Source organism: Bidens hawaiensis, unplaced genomic scaffold (assembly GCF_021521415.1).
Source record: "Bidens hawaiensis isolate Kalapana, Puna unplaced genomic scaffold, B.hawaiensis_p1.1 tig00020643_1, whole genome shotgun sequence".
Lineage (NCBI taxonomy): Eukaryota > Viridiplantae > Streptophyta > Magnoliopsida > Asterales > Asteraceae > Bidens > Bidens hawaiensis.
In genome coordinates this window covers 147708-165215 of record NW_027493158.1, presented here as the reverse complement: position 1 = coordinate 165215, position 17508 = coordinate 147708, and the positions used below count along the sequence as shown (strand labels likewise).

Genomic DNA, 17508 nt, shown 5'->3' with positions numbered 1-17508 from the left:
TTTCATACTTTCTTTTGTATTAACTTACTTTCATATCTTACGTTATAAAGAGCATTACGCCCTACATTCCTCGAGTATTATTAGGGCTCGGTACCCTCCTTCCTCGAGTATTATTAGGGCTCGGTACCCTCCTTCCTCGAGTATTATTAGGGCTCGGTACCCTCCTTCCTCGAGTATTATTAGGGCTCGGTACCCTCTTTCCTCGAGTATTATTAGGGCTCGGTTCCCTCTTTCCTCGAATATTAGTAGGGTTCGATTCCCTCTTCGTTACCGTTCATCCATCCTTTCCTGCTTTTATTAACTTTATCACATTCATACACATAAACATACATATCATACTTACCTTATACTTAGCGTTACAACCTGACAGTACGTGCAATATCCGAAGATCGTTCACGTACCGTCAAGCCATCATTCATACATTTCACATTATTCACATAAGGCATACACTTATCTCTTAGGATAAGCGTATTAACAAACATATTGAGTATGCACACAGCCCCGAAAACATGACACATAATTGGGGCTAGAAACTCACCTGAATCCTGTTACGCTCTCCGTAAATCGTTATTCCCTTCTTGAGCTGAGCTCGGCTGACTGTATAAGTTACACGTATCAATACTCGCCTGATTTAATCTGATGGCCTAGTATTAGCTTACTTTTACTTATCGTTTTTAATTTATTTTCTAATCGAACTTGACTTTAGGCGAAGTTAAACCTTAGGCGAACTTAGCTTTAGGCGAAGTTAAACCTTAGGCGAACTTAGCTTTGCAGGCGAAGTTGTCATCAGGCGAACTTAGCTTTGCAGGCGAAGTTCATCAGGCGAACTTAGCTTTGCAGGCGAAGTTGTCATCAGGCGAACTTAGCTTTGCAGGCGAAGTTCATCAGGCGAACTTAGCTTGCAGGCGAAGTTGTCCAGCTGCAGGTACTGTTCGTCCTTAAATCCCTTAATCATCTTCGTTTCTTAACCAAATAACTCGATTTAGGTATCCACGGAATCGTCTGACCAGCGCCTACAAACCCCAACCATCAAATCGACCTAACATCGATGTTTAAAGGGTGCGATTTAGGCATATAGGTTACGGGTTCTTTTATCAATCGATTAACCCATCAAATCATATCCATTTTCAGTAAGTTTAGCTTTGTTGGATTCGTTTTTACCATACAAACACAGATCTATCATTTCTATACTAATCCAAACCTAAACGAACAAGTTCTCGATATAAACGTACCGTAAATGAGTCGAACTACGAACACGAGCTGGTCTTGTTGCTTTGGTTCATCACAACGATCTAGCACCAACGAGCTCGGGTCCTCGCCGTTGGATCTTGGTTCGGGTTGTGTGTGTAGTGTGTAGAGATTAGGATGGATAAATGGATGGAATGGAAATGATTGGGGTTTAAGGGGGTATTTATACTCCCTTAAGCCCATGGACCGAAGACCCATATTTCCTTTTGGTCCATATCTAATCCCATCTAATTATCCTACTAAGTCTTCATATTTTGCTATTATTATTATCGTTCCACTAACTCGTTTATTTCACCCGACAAAATAATATAATAAATATTACTTTAGAAATTTCGGGATGTTACAACGTCCGATTCGATGTCCGATCCGGGTATGAAAACATTGATTTTTAGGGAGAAATTAATACCTTAGGGGTTTCTCTTTACCTTATTTTGGTCACACACCATTATCTTTCTCTCTTTTCATATATTCGTATATTGTTACCTATACATGTTTTAGTATTACTAGTTTTACTATGTGCCCTTTTATTTTCTCTCACACATATGCTCCTTTGAGTTGAGGGTCTCCCTGGAAGTCACCTCTCTATCCCATTGGATGGAGGTATGGTGTACCTACATCCCACCCTCCTCATACCCTACTTATAGCTATGCTATTGGTGAGATTCTATCGGGTATGATTGATTGATTAATTGATTGATATGAAAAAATGTATTACATCTATACTTGTATATATACTGTGTGTGTATATTTTATTTATATCACAAAATGATTTTTTTAAAATGAACTTAATTAAAAAATGCATGTGTAAAAACGTACCCGAGAACGCTTTTTTTATTGAAACTTTCATTGTAGATATCATATATGTATACTTGAAAGAATTCAGGAAGAATACTTCTCATACAATAGTCATACAATAGTAGTTCTGACCACTCAGTCTAAATACTAACGTTAAATTTATTGATGTATTTATTAATTTACAACCCATAAATGGAAAGGAGAACATTTAATTATAACGGCGGATAGGGCTGTAAACGAACCGAACGGACACGAACAAGGTCTTGTTCGTATTCGTTCGTTAAGGAAATAATGTGTTCACGAACGGTTCACGAACACTTACCGAACACGATCTTATGTTCGTGTTCGTTCATTAAGAAAATTAATGTGTTCACGAACACAAACGAACACAAATAAAATCAGCAGAGCCTGGAGATTAAGACCAATGTATTCATTAATATGAATAATGAAAGCATGTAAACGAACTGAATGAATATGAACAAGGGCATGTTCGTGCTTTTTCATTTAATTTTAAACGAACACGAACACTTAATCGAACCGAACCGGCACGAACAAGGTCTTGTTCGTGTTCGTTCGTTAAGAAAATAATGTGTTCACGAACACTTACCGAACGCGATCTTATGTTTGTGTTCGTTCATTAAGGAAATTAATGTGTTCACGAACGCAAACGAACACAAATAAAATCAGCAGAGCCTAGAGATTAAGACCAATGTATTCATTAATGTGAATAATGAAAACATGTAAACGAACTGAATGAATACGAACAAGGGCATGTTCGTGCCTTTTCATTTAACTTTAAATGAACACGAACACTTAATCGAACCGAACGGACACGAATAAGGTCTTGTTCATGTTCGTTCGTTAAGAAAATAATGTGTTCACGAACGGTTCACGAACACTTACCGAACGCGATCTTATGTTTGTGTTCGTTCATTAAGGAAATTAATGTGTTCACGAACACAAATGAACACAAATAAAATCAGCAGAGCCTAGAGATTAAGACCAATGTATTCATTAATGTGAATAATGAAAACATGTAAACGAATTGAATGAATACAAACAAGGGCATGTTCGTGCCTTTTAATTTAACTTTAAACGAACACGAACACGAACACTTAATCGAACAAATATTTATGTTCATGTTCGTTTATATAAAAAATGAACATTTGTGTTCGTTTGTTTAAAATATAAACGAATATAATTGAAAAGATAAATGAACATATATGAACACAAACAAACATAAATAGAAACATTTAAATGAACACAAATTAATAAATATAAAACTTTAAGTATATGACTCATCCAAATAATATTTAATTATTTTTATTAATACATAAACAAACATAAATAAACAGACAGAAACGAACATAAATAAATGAACATAAACGAACGTTCATGAACATAAATGAACAAACAGAATTTGTGTTCATGTTCGTTCGTTTAATTAAACGAACACGAAATTTTTGTTCATGTTCGTTGGTTTATTAAATAAAAGAACATAAACGAACTTCCCGCCGAACAATTCACGAACAATTCACTGAACGTTCGGCTCGTTTACAGGCCTAACGACGGATGTTCTTCAAGAACTATGTTTTTCTGAGCTAACCATGAAAAATATTTTGATATGTTTAACAACATAAAAAATAACATGTTAACCCATTAAATTTTGTGAATTTTTGTTTCATTTGAGCATAGTTTTGCATGACATGTTTTTCATACAACGTTTTGATCACCATTGAAAGAAAAGTTAATTATTCGAATTTGATACAAGTTATAAACATTGATAGGCATGGGGTGGCATGTCGTAAGTGTTCACTAGGGATGAGCTTTTTTTCCTAAATACTCGTACCTGTATCTGTTTAGTATCCGTACTTGTACCCGTACTCGTATATGTCTTTTGGGTACGGGTATGGGTACACAAATTTACTGATTATAGGTACGGGTACTTTCGGGTATAGGTACGGGTAATAGTACCCGTTTAGAATATGTAGGGGTTTTTATTTGGTTTCCAACACTTATGACTTAGCTTTCAAGCAGGATTTTCAAAATATAATATATATTAGTTGAATAAGTTCATTCTCAATTTATATGTGTATATTCATATATTGTGTATTGGTATATGTTTATTTCATTAAAACGTATACGTGTAATTGTGTATATAATTAAATAACATTTATTAACTTTCTTTCATGTTTTTCTATAGAAATTGAGGAAGCAATAAACTAAGAAAAGGAAAAGGGAATGGATTTTATATTATCGCTAATTTGTTTCATGTTTAGTTTTGGTATTATGTTTTGGTTGCGGTATTACGGTTTTGATATTGTAGATAATTGATTGTCGGTATCGTATCGTTACCGATACCTAGTTTAGTGAAGATTTTTTTTAAAAAAGAACAAAGAGGTACCAAAGCGAATACCGTACCCAAAGTACCTGTACCCGTACCATATAATTCGGGTACGGGTATGGGTACCAAGATTTACTGATTTTAGGTACAGGTACTTTCGGGTACAGGTACGGGTATAGGTACGGGTACAGTCCCGATCTCATCCCTACTGTTCACTATCTATTCTTAAATTTTAATAGTCGAGGGAAAAATAACCAATTTACCAAATCCCGAACCTTTTGATAATTTTGAAAAATGTCCTTGAAAATTAATTTGAAACCAAAATCATGTTTAAAATTATAACTTTCATATGTTTGACATTTCAAGTCAACACTTTGAACCCGTAACAAATTTGACGATAAATCTATTTGCATTTTCAGACTTTTAAAAATACATAGATTTCTCATTTTTAACCAAAAACAAATTTTGACTCAAATGTAGTTAACTTGTATCAAACAATTTATTTACCAATTTTTGTTTGTAAAAACCAAAATTTAAGTTCCACAAAATCCGAAACAATCATTGATAAAAAAATAAATAAATTAAGTATGATAAACTTTGTTATATATGAAAGTGATTGGTATATATTTACCAAATTAACCGAAAAAATAAATTGATAGATTTAAATCATATATTTATAATTTTTAAATTTATATGACAATGCACAATAATACTCCGTAATAGATAAATGGATTGATTTTTAAAAAATGAATCAACTTTTCAGCATAGATTTATGATTTAATAATTTAAAAAATTACCTTGTAAAATGAAAGCATGTTCGAGTTTTGTTTTTCTTTATAATCTTTAACAATATAAATAGTAAAATATGTTAATGATAACATCGTAAATTATATATTTTTTCAATGTTTAACAAACATAGTTTGTTATTAATTTTTGGATTTCACCAATTATTTTGGAATATATAGTAAAATAATATGTTAATATTTATTTTTATAAAATTATAAAAATGTATAAATATAATATAAATAAAATGTACAAAGAAAGTGAATATGAACATGTATTAAAGTCAATTAAGATCTTAGTTTTGGAGGGAAAAAAGTTGTGAAGTTTAACCATAAACTGACATGCATCACAATTATTTTACTTTATTAGAATAAGTAGATTAATAAAATTTATAATTGCATATAGGCATCATTGGTAAAACCTTACGCCTTATTCTTGAGTTTTTAACCAATGAAAGAAAAGGAATGAAAGGGAAGGATAAGAAAGGGAAGGGAATGAAATGAATTTTTTTTTAATTAGGTGTGTTCTTGAGTTGAAAGAAAATTAGAGGAAAGGAAATGATAACTATGTTAAAAAATAGTTATTCTGAATAATCATCCCATTTTTGGGAGGATAACTTATTGGGAAAATACATTAATTTAATCATTCATAACTCCTCCTACTCCTTTCCTTTTCATGCTAAAAAAAACTTAAGAACACCCATTTTTTAACTATTCTTACTTTTCATTTCCTTTCCCTCCTTAAAAAAAACTCAAGAACAGGGCGTCAGTGTCCAAAAAAAATATATTCATCAAATTAACATATAAAAAAATAAATTATTTAAAACGACGTTTGTTTGGTCGGTAAACTCGAGAGGTGATAAAATCCAAGCGTCGTTGATCCCGAGCATTGAGGCGGCAATTGGACACGAATTCGATTGGTATCGGCTACATTTGTTACGGTACCGAAGCTAAAAAAAAGGGAGAAATATAAAATTGAGTGGACTAGTGGGGTGCTGTTGGTTGGTAAGCTCTAATGTTGGTAAAATCGAGTGTTGTCGGTCACAGGCGTTGAGTCTATAAGAATTCGGCCGGTTTTCGTCACGTTTGTTATGATATCGGAGTTAAAACAAAAGAAAAAAAGAAACTATCATCCGATCAGCTTCCACTTTGTTACTTAATTAAGATACCAGAACGGAAAAATAATAAAAAAAATAAAATGTTATGGACAAGTAAGGCGTCGTAAAGTAACCTAATAACGATTTATCGACACTAAACAGTTAGATGTAATTTTATTAGATAAAGATAATTAGTTAACCAATAAAATAACGATGAAACTTTCACCTGCTAACTTGGTGACACTAAAAAATGACTTATGTAATTAATTAGATGTAATTTTCGTTAAAGTGGACGAATAGATGACCACGTGATTGTTTATTTTTACAATAATTCACCGAGTAAAATTTTTGTCGATAATTATGTAAAATAATAAACATTTTTGCTGGCGTCAACACATCTTGATACTAGAAGTCCACATTAACTTTTGTAAGTCAACAAATTTATTTAAATGGAAAGGCTAGAAAAATTGAATAATTATAATTAAATATAAAAGTGAAACTTTCATCATTAATAATTAATACTCTATCCGTCCCATTATAAGTGTCTTATTTTGATTTTTCAAATATTTCTTGTTTAACTTTGACCGACAATATTTTTGTTTGTGTTATATAATACTTGATGTAAAATATACGAATGGATTGAGTTTTAAATGTATTTTAAAATTGATATAATTTTAATCAAGTATTAAATAACACGAACAAAAATATTTACGGTCAAGGTTGCAAAAGATTGCTTTGAAAAATCAAACTTGGACACTTATAATGGGACGAATGAAGTAAAATATATGCATTCTGTTGACGTCAACCGTCTAAACACATAAAATTCACATTATCTTTTTACAAGGGTATGTGTATGAGGTGACAAAATGAACGACAAATTAGGTTTGGGGGGGAGACAACACCGACCTGGGGTGATAAGGGGGACGACAAATGGTGGGGCGATGAGAAGTTGTCGTCGGGTGTGGGTTTGATTTTAAAATTAATATATTAATATGTGTGTGATATATATACATATATATATATGTATATATATATATTGAGCTACAACACCATTACACCCGTAAAACAAAAACCCTACCTTTGCTGACTAGGCGTCACATGACACAAAACGTCCCCTTTTGTAGCCCATCCAAAGCTTACAAGGGTAGTTTCGTCATCGTAAAAGCATATACCTAAATGCGAAATTTTAGTGAATGTCAAAACGTTGAGGGTTTTTGATGACTGAGGGGCTGTTTGGTAGCCTCTTAAAACTATTAGACTAAAACCGTATATTTAAATAAACTACATAAACAAAAATCACAGTTTACTTATATAATTTAAAAATCATGATATAAAACAGCATTTTAATCAATCTAATAATTATAATAATAATAATAAAGTAATATTGTACATTCCAAAGCAACCAACTGAGATCGTAATGGTCCAAAGGCCACTCCAGATTAACTAAACCCTCACTATACACCCACACTCCATTCCTTACGGTGCGATGGTCTCCGACTCCAATAATTCAGCTGATGATGATTCCTCTAAATCCGGTGTTAGTCTTCTATCTTATCTAATCTATTCTAACCCTATCTGCTTCCTCAATATTACGGATTCTAATTCATCATTCGTAACTCCAACGCACACTTCAATTGACTCAACTTTACATTCCATGATTCCAATCATTTGTTCGTTTAATTTACGCCTATCCGCTATGTATGTTGATGATAGTTCAGCTGCTGCTGCAGATCGTTTACGAGTGTGATCAGTTTTCTCACGCGTTTTTAATAATATTATTATTTATTATGTGTTATTGTAGAATTAGGTATTTATATAGCTTTGTTCGTTCTGTTTGAAGCTTCTAATTGAATGCACCGGTGAATGTTAGGTTATTTTGAATTGTGACTATATTATAAGGTACTGTTTGAATTATAATTATTATTGCTTTGCTTTTTGTTTACAGCTTTATGTCCTTGTCCTGTGTGTTATATTATATTATCTATAAGAATGCGAACATGCAAGCTGTCGAGCTGATATAGCTGTTAGGTTAACCGATCACGAATCTTATGTGTTTAGATCTTGTGGTTTTGAAGCATAGTTTTAGCATCTTATATTTCTGTTTTTAAATAGATCTATATGACTGTTATTGCATCTGTGCTACCGTGATTGTTTTCTGCGTTATATTGGTTTTTAAGAAAAAAGTTAATTAGTTAGGTTTAGGTTTTGAAATTTGAGTTACGGAAGGGAGGGATTGTGACGCATTATGTGCTTGATACGGTATTCGTTACCGAAAAAAGGTTAACTACTATGGAAATATGGATCACTCGATGGAGTCTTGAAGGGAATAGATATTTTTGCATCACTTCATATGTGTTTAAATGCAAGGAGAAAGTTTCAACTCAATATATCATAATTTTGCACATTTTTATGGCTTTCTGTTTGAGTTATTGGAAACGGTAGATAATAACAAGTTGTTAATCCGGTGATACTTTTTGTTGTTGTGATTTCTTTTTGTTTAAAATGACAGAATTTAAAGAGAGAGCAGGCCTCTGGTGATTTAGAATTATTAACAACTAAGATAAATCAGCTGAAGAAGCAGATTCAAGAAGAAAGGGTTCCCTTGATTAAAGTGAGTCGATTCCTGTTACAATCTACTCTGTATTGTGTAGTTATTGTTTGTTTTTATCATCTTCATGGCTCCCATGAAGGTCTGTACTAACTATCTACTAACAATCAAGTGCGTCAACATTTTATTTAAGTAAAAACTTCACAGATGCTAGTTACATTTCTGTATATAATGCGTAATAAATAGTTATGACCGCAATAATCTCAGAATTTAGATGAACTTTTTTGTCATAGTTTGTTACATGTGTAAGTTTGAGTCAGCTGAAAGCTAAAGCCCGTGGCGAAGCTTGGATTGAGGCACCGGGGGGGGGGGGGGGGGGGAGCTCAAAGTGTATACAAAGTTTCACAAACGAGGGGGGGGGGGCTCAAATTTTCGGCCGAAAAAGGCTAAACTTACACTCCGTATAAATTTTTTTGGCCGAAAACGGGTAACTTTACACTACTACGCACAAAAACACCGGGGGGGGGGGGGGGGGCTCGGCCCTCAATGAAGCTTCGCCAATGGCTAAAGCTTGCTGTATTTTTATCTCAAAGTATTAACTAGTTATATTTTGACAGAATGCCTTTTTTGCTTTCATATTTGTTACATATAAGTATTTTTCACTTAACCGACTACAAAGGTACAAATGGTAACCGTTCAGTACATGGAAACTTTGCCTTTTGCACATTTTTTCCTTCTTGTTCTAGTATGTACAAACTTTCCCCTGGTGCTGGAACTGGGACTTGCATAAGTAATTGCTACAGACCAGAATTATTTTTTGGCATAACACCTGGTTGATGATTAAGACTTAAAACACTGGGAATATCAGTGATATATCGGTCAAATATCAGTCAACATCGCTGATATTATCGATACCGATATTCTGATTGGTATTTTACCAAGAGACCGATAACTGATATATCAATGATATATCAGCGATATCGACTGCATAGTAACAGTGAAGCATTTAATATAACTTAAATGAAAACAAGTGTGCACATTAGTGGTGATATAATAAACACATAAGGTAGGAATATACAGATGAAATAGATTACCAGTGTTCCCTTTAAAAATAATTAATTTGCTTTATATTGAAACAATCTAGGTTATATACTTGGAAATATCTCCAAATAACATGCAACACTACCAACGTACCCTTTACCATTAATTAATACATGACACTGGATTACACATATTTAAACCATTCTAACTGGATTTACTCTGGTTCTGGAGAGAATATCAGTTTTCTTATCTGTGGTTATTGGTCAAGTTACTTATAGTTTGCCAATTATGATTTACGTAAAAAGGAATGAATTGGTAATAATATGAGAATAACGTTAGTACTTCTGGCTCTCAAAATTATTTTCATTGTTACTTTGTACAGGAAAAAGTTGAAAGGAACAGTGAGAAACTAGAAAAAGATGTCTCTCAACTTCTGTCATTATCAATGCATAGAGTTAAAGATTCATCTAGTGGAAACAGTGGTATGGGTGAAATGCTGTCTTCCAGAATTAAAAATCCTCTCTGCATCCTTACTGGGCCGAACCAAATTTCAGGCGATGATAACAACAGCAGTCAAGAAGCAGCTATTTCAGTAAGCGCCAAGCTTCCAGCTGCTGATAAAATACCACCTTATACTACCTGGATCTTTTTAGCCAGGTTTGTTTTTAACCTGCACTTTCGTTTTATATATTACCCCTTTATTGTTCTGGAGAAGTCTGTTAGAGACTTAGGCATACCTTCTCCTTGGTATGCTATACAATATGATTAACAAGGAATTGATCCGCTCTCATAAAATCCCCAATCAAGCCAAAATTGAAGATACATTTTCAAAAATGTTGAACTGTAAGAAAAACTAGTTGCATCAAGTGTCTAGGAAGGTCCCTTTAGGCTGTGACAATTGTGTTTCTAAAATAATGGTAAGATGCTCTTAATCATAGCCAAAGATAGTTTTAGCAGAAATGTTAGATATCAGGTGAGGATACTCTGATTTTTGTTATCCCCGTATACAATACAATGAATGCATAGTCGGCTGAGATAAAGTTTGTAGCATGTGCTTGCCAATAACAAAACTGATAAACCATGAGTGTTAAGGGGGTGTTTGGGATTCCTTATTTTCATCAACTTATAACTTATAAACTTTTTAAAAAGTTAATAAGGGGTATAAGGTGTTTGGCAAACCATAAGGCCTTATGGATTTTAACTTTTGGACAAGGCAAAATAAAGGGGTTTTGAAAAGTTAGGAATGTGTAACTTATTAACTTAATGGATTTGAATTACCTATTACACCCCTCTAACCCTCAAAAACCATTACACTCCTTTTAAAAAAGGGTGACCTTTTTAGTCATTTTGGTTTCCCCCAACACATAAGCTAATCCAAACATTTTTTGAAAATTTCTTTTTAAAATTCATAAGTTTATAAGTTCTTTTAGCAAAAAGTCCTTTTTCACTTAAATAAGCAATCCCAAACACACCCTAAATCCGTAATAAGACAAAATGGGAATACCAACAATTAACTGGATGTCTAGGACTCTTTCAAGTGAGAACCTAAAAGGCCCGTGTAGCAGTATTCTCAATTATTAATGAGTTCACAGGTTCAACTATAAGTTGCATTATATGTGATTTTTTTTGTATGGACGACAGAAATCAGAGAATGGCTGATGATCAATCAATTGTTGGGAGGCGACGTATTTATTATGATCAAAATGGAAGTGAAGCTCTGATCTGTAGTGACAGTGAGGAAGAGCTTACTGAACCAGAAGAAGAAAAACATGAATTTTCTGAGACAGAAAAACGCATAATAAGGTTAGTTTAGATAATATACTACCCTTGGATGGTGGAGAAAAAAAGCAACCACGCTTACCTTTTATGATGAATTGGTTAAACCAAGAAAAAGAAAAAGAAAACCATCTTTGCTTTGGGAATTATGTCACTTCAGTTTGAAAATTGCTTTTTAAAAATGGGGAACTCCGCCAACTAATATGGGTCATAACGGAATGGGAAAGTCTGAAGTAAATCTGACTATCTTTTGTTGTTCACAGTACATTGAGCATTAAAATGTACATTTGCTACTGATCTGAAAATATATCATTACCTGTTAAATCTTGCAGGATGGTTTCTCAGGATTATGAGCCTAGTGACGAAGTAATTAAAATCTTGGCACAATATGTTGGGGGAAATACTTCAGAAATCTATGTACCTCAGTTGCTCTTATATCTTTCATTTAAGAACCATTTTTTTATATGAAGTCCTGCTTTATACTAGTTTTCTATTTACCTAATTTTTTTTTGTGTCTGTTGTTAATGTGACGCAGGATGCATATATCATGCTGAAAACAGAAAATGAAGAAAACATAAAACAAAATCTATCTGCTTCTGCAGATCCTGAGCATGACTGGACCATACCTCTGGACAAAAGCCTTAGTGCTTCATTAGATTCTCTTGATAATCTTTTTTGTCGACGGTGTTTGGTACATTTATTTACTTGTTTTCACATTTGATAACTTTTTGTAGAGGGTCATTTATATGTTTATTTCTTTATATTGTTTATCAGGTATTTGATTGCCGCCTTCATGGTTACTCTCAAACTGTTATTACTCCTGTAAGGATTTGTGCTTTTTGAACACTGCGATTTCTTATTCAAGTTACTTCACCCATATTAATGTACTTCTGTTTGCATCTTAAACAGACTGAAAGACAACAGTACCCTGTTGAGTCTCAAGAAAATGTGAAACCTTGCAATGATCATTGTTACCTTAAGGTATCACTTACTGGATCCTTTCTATAAATCTACAGCCATTGACAAAAATAGTTGATCGTTAACTGTTGACATTTAGAATGCAGAGATATATATAATTTTTAACTGCTCCGGTAGTAATTCTTGGTTTTTATGTAACACAAGTGGAAAAGTGGTGGATGTCATTCTGTTCGTAAATCATAAATTGATAGTTATTTATGCAAGTCACTTTTGTTTGTTTGCTTTCTATAAGAGAGATTTATTTTTTCAGTTTCAAACTGTGAAGAAGCATTTGGATCATCTAGCTGTCTCAAGTGAGACACACAATAGACCCTCAGATGAAATCCTGCATAAGATCCCGATTGGTGATGATTCAGGTGATTATTACACTAAAGCCCTACTCTACAAGTTTGATGCAAGTAGTTTTTCCTTTTATTCATTTATTTGTTTTTTGTCAAGTTAGTCTGTTTGTTCTGTATATATGAACTTGCATGTGTTCATGTGATGGTAAATCTGTCATGGCAATCCAGGAAAGCGCAAGGTATCCGAAGAAACAACCACAATGTTAGAGGAACCAAAACATGATGTTGATAGCCAACAAGAATCTTCTTTGAAAAAACAGAAAACATTGTCAATACCTGATACAATTTTCATGACAATTGAAGACACTCAAGTTTCAGATGACAGATTAAATGACCAAAAAATGGACCACCAAATGACCACCAATGACGAAGCAACTAGTTCTTCTCAATGTGTTTCACCAGATGTGAGTAAACACAGCGGTACAGGCGTAAATTTGTTAAAGCATGAATCAACTCCAGCAGCTACAGAAATTATCAGTCCTCCAGTAGATTGTAAATGGAAACCACTTGAGAAAGAACTATATGTTAAGGGATTAGAAATTTTTGGGAAAAACAGGTATGGGGTCCTTCTAATCAACACTATCTGTGTTTACTTTTTAAATTATTATAATTGTTATTATTATTATCATCATATGGTTGAAACCTTCGACATGAATAACCAAACTATTCTTTTTTATTTGGCTTACTGTATCATCTATGATTTGCAGCTGTCTCATAGCAAGAAACTTACTTTCTGGACTGAAAACTTGCATAGAAGTAGCCAATTATATGTGTGATAATGGACAAGCAACATCTCAGAGATCATATACTGCATGCTCTATGCCAGATGGAAATGATAGAGCTGATGCGGATCCTAAGGTTTGGTTAAATGATTTTCTATAGTGTGCTATTAGAGAATCCAAAACCGAGTATGTTTTACCAGTAGAGGTTTTCTATATGTTTGTTTTAAATAAATCTGAACTACAGTGGAAAGCTTTTGTGATTTTACAAATGATAGTGGGCACATCTGCATTTGGTTTAGTTCTAGACACCAGATACGCATATGGGCCTGGGCCAATAAGTCTTAGGGTTGACCAAGCCCAAAAAGTCTGGTTCTTTTAGGCCCACTTTGGCCTGAATTTTTGCAATCAGTCCTAATAAAGGTGGCAATTTCGACTCATTAATGATTCAATTAGGTTGTTTTCTTTTTTTTCTATCTCTAGTTGGTAAATGGGTCGAACAGGTTGAAAGTCGCCAAATATTTTATAGATACAACCTCCTAAGTCTATTTTTTAGAGATTCAGATTATGATTGTTATATAATGCTTTTGTAGTAACTAATGCATAAACTGTTTATTGAAAAATCGTCATAATTGTTCTGATGGTCAACTTGGCCCATCACGTTTTGAGCCATTACCCGAGACACCTATCTTGCCTCTATAAGACCTAACATTATTGAAAATCCCGGTTATGCCCATCGTCTAGATGTCCAGTCCCTTAAGCCCATCATACAGATAGTTTTCCATGTAACAGTATAATACACACACATATGTATGGTAAACCTTTGAGATGTTTGTTTGCTAGATAGTTATTATATTTAGATTTATTAATCGTTGTTGAGATTTTTTGCCATTTAGTTATTATAATAAGATTGTTTAATCCTTTTCTAGGAGCAAGACACTGCAACAAGGTCACGAGTGTTTCGAAGGAAGGGTAGAGCAAAAAAACATAGATATTCTTGGAAGTCTGCTGGTCACCCATCAATGTGGAGACGAATTGTTGATGAGAAAAACCAATCTTGCAAACAATATATTCCATGTACATGCAAATCTATGTGTGGAAAAGAATGCCCCTGTTTGGATAATGCTACTTGCTGCGAGAAATATTGTGGGTATGTTGTTAACTACTAAACTAACATTTAGCTAATATGTTGGAATAGATCTTAGTATACGCTTATGAATCAGCTTCATGTTGTTTCTTCGCATTTTGTAAATAACTTAATATAATGTTTTTTAGGTGCTCAAAAAGCTGTAAGAATAGGTTTAGGGGATGCCACTGTGCAAAGAGCCAATGCAGAAGCCGACAGTGCCCTTGTTTTGCTGCTGGGCGTGAATGTGATCCAGATGTTTGCAGGAATTGCTGGATGAGGTAATACAACTCTCATATTTCTTTGTTACCAGTTGCGTAATATTATTTTCTGCTATGAATATTGGAAAATTGTTTCTTGACTGTCGATACTATAGATGCGTTATTTTTTCTTTAGGGGCAATGTTGTCTTTACGCTTCTAGAAGTTCGAAATTTCTTATTCACCATTTCAAGTGTCATTATTTTCTTTTTCCTTTAGAAACATTAGAACACTCATATTTATTGATTTCATAGTATATTACTTATAACAACTTGTTTCTCTGTATAAACGAATAAAACATTACACTTGGTGATGATCAGCAAGTCAGCAACAGTAACATTGTTTTCCTGTTCGTTTACTCAGTAAAACAGGCTGTTATAACTTATAAAGATCTTATTTAACTGTATAGAATGGAATAACACCAAAAATTTAGTGTCTTGAGAGGGTAAATGTGATATTATGAAAGTTGGAAGTGTAGATCTGAAATCTGCTAATGGTTTATTCTTGAAATCCAAAATTATCATGCCATATGGGCTATAGACTGAAGTGTGCACATGTTGCAGTTGTGGTGATGGTTCATCAGGAGAGCCCCCAAGAAAAGGTGAAGGCCATTGTGGTAACATGAGGCTCCTTTTGAGGCAGCAGCAAAGGGTGAGCAGTATCAACTATCAACAACTGTGTGTGTTATATAATTTTCAAATATATATTATATATTTTTATATGGAAGAAATCTGATATATTCTTAACTTACGGTCTTCAGATTCTTCTGGCTAAATCTAATGTTGCTGGTTGGGGAGCATTTCTCAAGGTAGGTGTCAATCAAGTTGACCTTTTCTGTGGTTCTTTGATTGGTTCTTTCGGCATGACTGAAATTATTATGATTATTACTACTTTATATATTATTAATTTATTATTACTGTTGATATTAATTTGCTTGTTTGTTTGTTTATTTGTTTTTGTCATTAGAACTCTGTCAACAAAAATGATTATCTTGGAGAGTACACTGGTGAATTGATCTCACATCGAGAGGCAGATAAGCGAGGGAAAATATACGATCGTGCCAACTCATCTTTTCTTTTTGATTTGAATGATCAGGCAAGGAGTTTCATAGCTTATGAAATCTATAACTATTTGTTTTGTACACAATTCTTTGTTATTTCATTATCATATCTGCACTTGCAGTAAGAGTTTTACTATTAATCAAAATCCTGATGCTATTCTATACGGTAAGCATTTAGAATCTTAGAGTAGCTTCCTTGTTTGCAGTATGTGCTAGATGCTTACCGCAAAGGAGATAAACTGAAATTTGCCAACCACTCATCAAATCCCAACTGTTACGCAAAGGTATTCTCTTTCGGGCCAATTGCATAAAGAGTACAAGCTTTGGTTTAATTTATATTTTAGGAAAGTCGGGCGACACAGAATACTGGAATAGAATCAAACATTACATTATTTTCTTGATTTTAGCAATCGACTTACCTTTCATTACTGATTTTGACCACCGATTTGCTATGCAATACTGATTGTAGAATGACTGGCATGCTCAGCCGGTAGCATATCATTTTCTTTGCATATTTTCAAAATTTTTGACGTGGCATTTTATTTGTCATTTTAATGTATATTTATATGCCACGTGGCATCAGCTGCGGCATCTTATGTTATTGAATATGATTTCTTTTTAAAAAATCAAATTGTAAAACTGTAAGCACTTTTATATGTTTACACTAGCATTTTATGCATATGTGGCATATGATGTGACGGCTGGCAAGACATCAAACTTGATTGGCAGGAGGCTGGTTGCCAGAATCAGTAATAAGTTGCAAGTTTGTTTCTAATTTGCATCTACTTTTAAGTTGGTTGCAAAAACCGGGAAACGTGTAATGTTCTATAATATTTCATGCAGCCTTTTAGGTAACCAACTTCTTTACAGGTAATGATGGTGGCTGGTGATCACCGGGTTGGTATTTTCGCCAAAGAACGAATTGAGGCTGGTGAAGAACTCTTCTATGATTACCGTTATGGACCTGATCAAGCTCCTATATGGGCTAGGAAACCTGATGGGTCTAACCGAGACGACCTTATAGTCCCTCAAGGTCGAGCCAAGAAGCACTAAGTTATTTCCGGTTTGGCATATAAGCGCGTATGTGTTATATATGCATGTGCTGATAAGGACTATAAGTTATATATATAGAATATATGATATAGTTATAATATGTGAAGCATTCCTGGCCTCTCATTAGTATATAGTTACTAGAAATAAGAGATTTGGCACTGGCAATGCTGTTATGGTGAAGTGTGTGATGATGTATTTATTACCGTTTAGTCAAATAATGTTTAAGGTATGTTCTGATATTTTGACCCAAAAAAAAATGGGTAAAAGTATGCTGTTATACATCTTAATGGAAATTTATTAAGTATATTGCTAGTTATTGTAAATTTTAAGAGAACTACAAAA

General features: G+C 33.6%; 1 protein-coding gene across 2 annotated transcripts; it reads left to right on the top strand.

Annotated features, from left to right (window-relative positions):
- The first annotated feature begins 8666 nt into the window (after positions 1 to 8666).
- Positions 8667 to 17171, top strand: LOC143561235 (histone-lysine N-methyltransferase EZA1-like). 2 transcript variants are annotated; one of them, XM_077049362.1, is made up of 16 exons: positions 8668 to 8876; positions 10237 to 10511; positions 11496 to 11657; positions 11963 to 12047; positions 12166 to 12321; positions 12405 to 12452; positions 12540 to 12611; positions 12859 to 12964; positions 13118 to 13505; positions 13657 to 13807; positions 14598 to 14818; positions 14944 to 15075; positions 15617 to 15704; positions 15814 to 15861; positions 16020 to 16397; positions 16984 to 17171. In XM_077049362.1, exons 2-15 carry the CDS (start codon positions 10300 to 10302, stop codon positions 16236 to 16238), a joined length of 2088 nt encoding a protein of 695 aa, XP_076905477.1. In that variant the 5' UTR covers positions 8668 to 8876; positions 10237 to 10299; the 3' UTR covers positions 16239 to 16397; positions 16984 to 17171. The 2 variants fall into 2 exon arrangements, with proteins under 2 accessions (XP_076905478.1, XP_076905477.1); XM_077049363.1 differs by lacking the exon at positions 16984 to 17171 and having other exon boundaries at positions 8667 to 8876; positions 15617 to 15730; positions 16020 to 16181.
- Positions 17172 to 17508: the final 337 nt, after the last annotated feature.

What these genes read in the sequence shown, in the direction of transcription:
- LOC143561235 (XM_077049362.1), top strand. Translation starts at nt 10,300, where the DNA reads ATGCATAGAGTTAAAGATTCATCTAGTGGAAACAGTGGTATGGGTGAA. An exon ending in CCCGATTGGTGATGATTCAG is followed by an intron (nt 12,965 to 13,117) that starts GTGATTATTACA and finishes ATGGCAATCCAG; the next exon opens with GAAAGCGCAAGGTATCCGAA. An exon ending in GAGCTGATGCGGATCCTAAG is followed by an intron (nt 13,808 to 14,597) that starts GTTTGGTTAAAT and finishes ATCCTTTTCTAG; the next exon opens with GAGCAAGACACTGCAACAAG.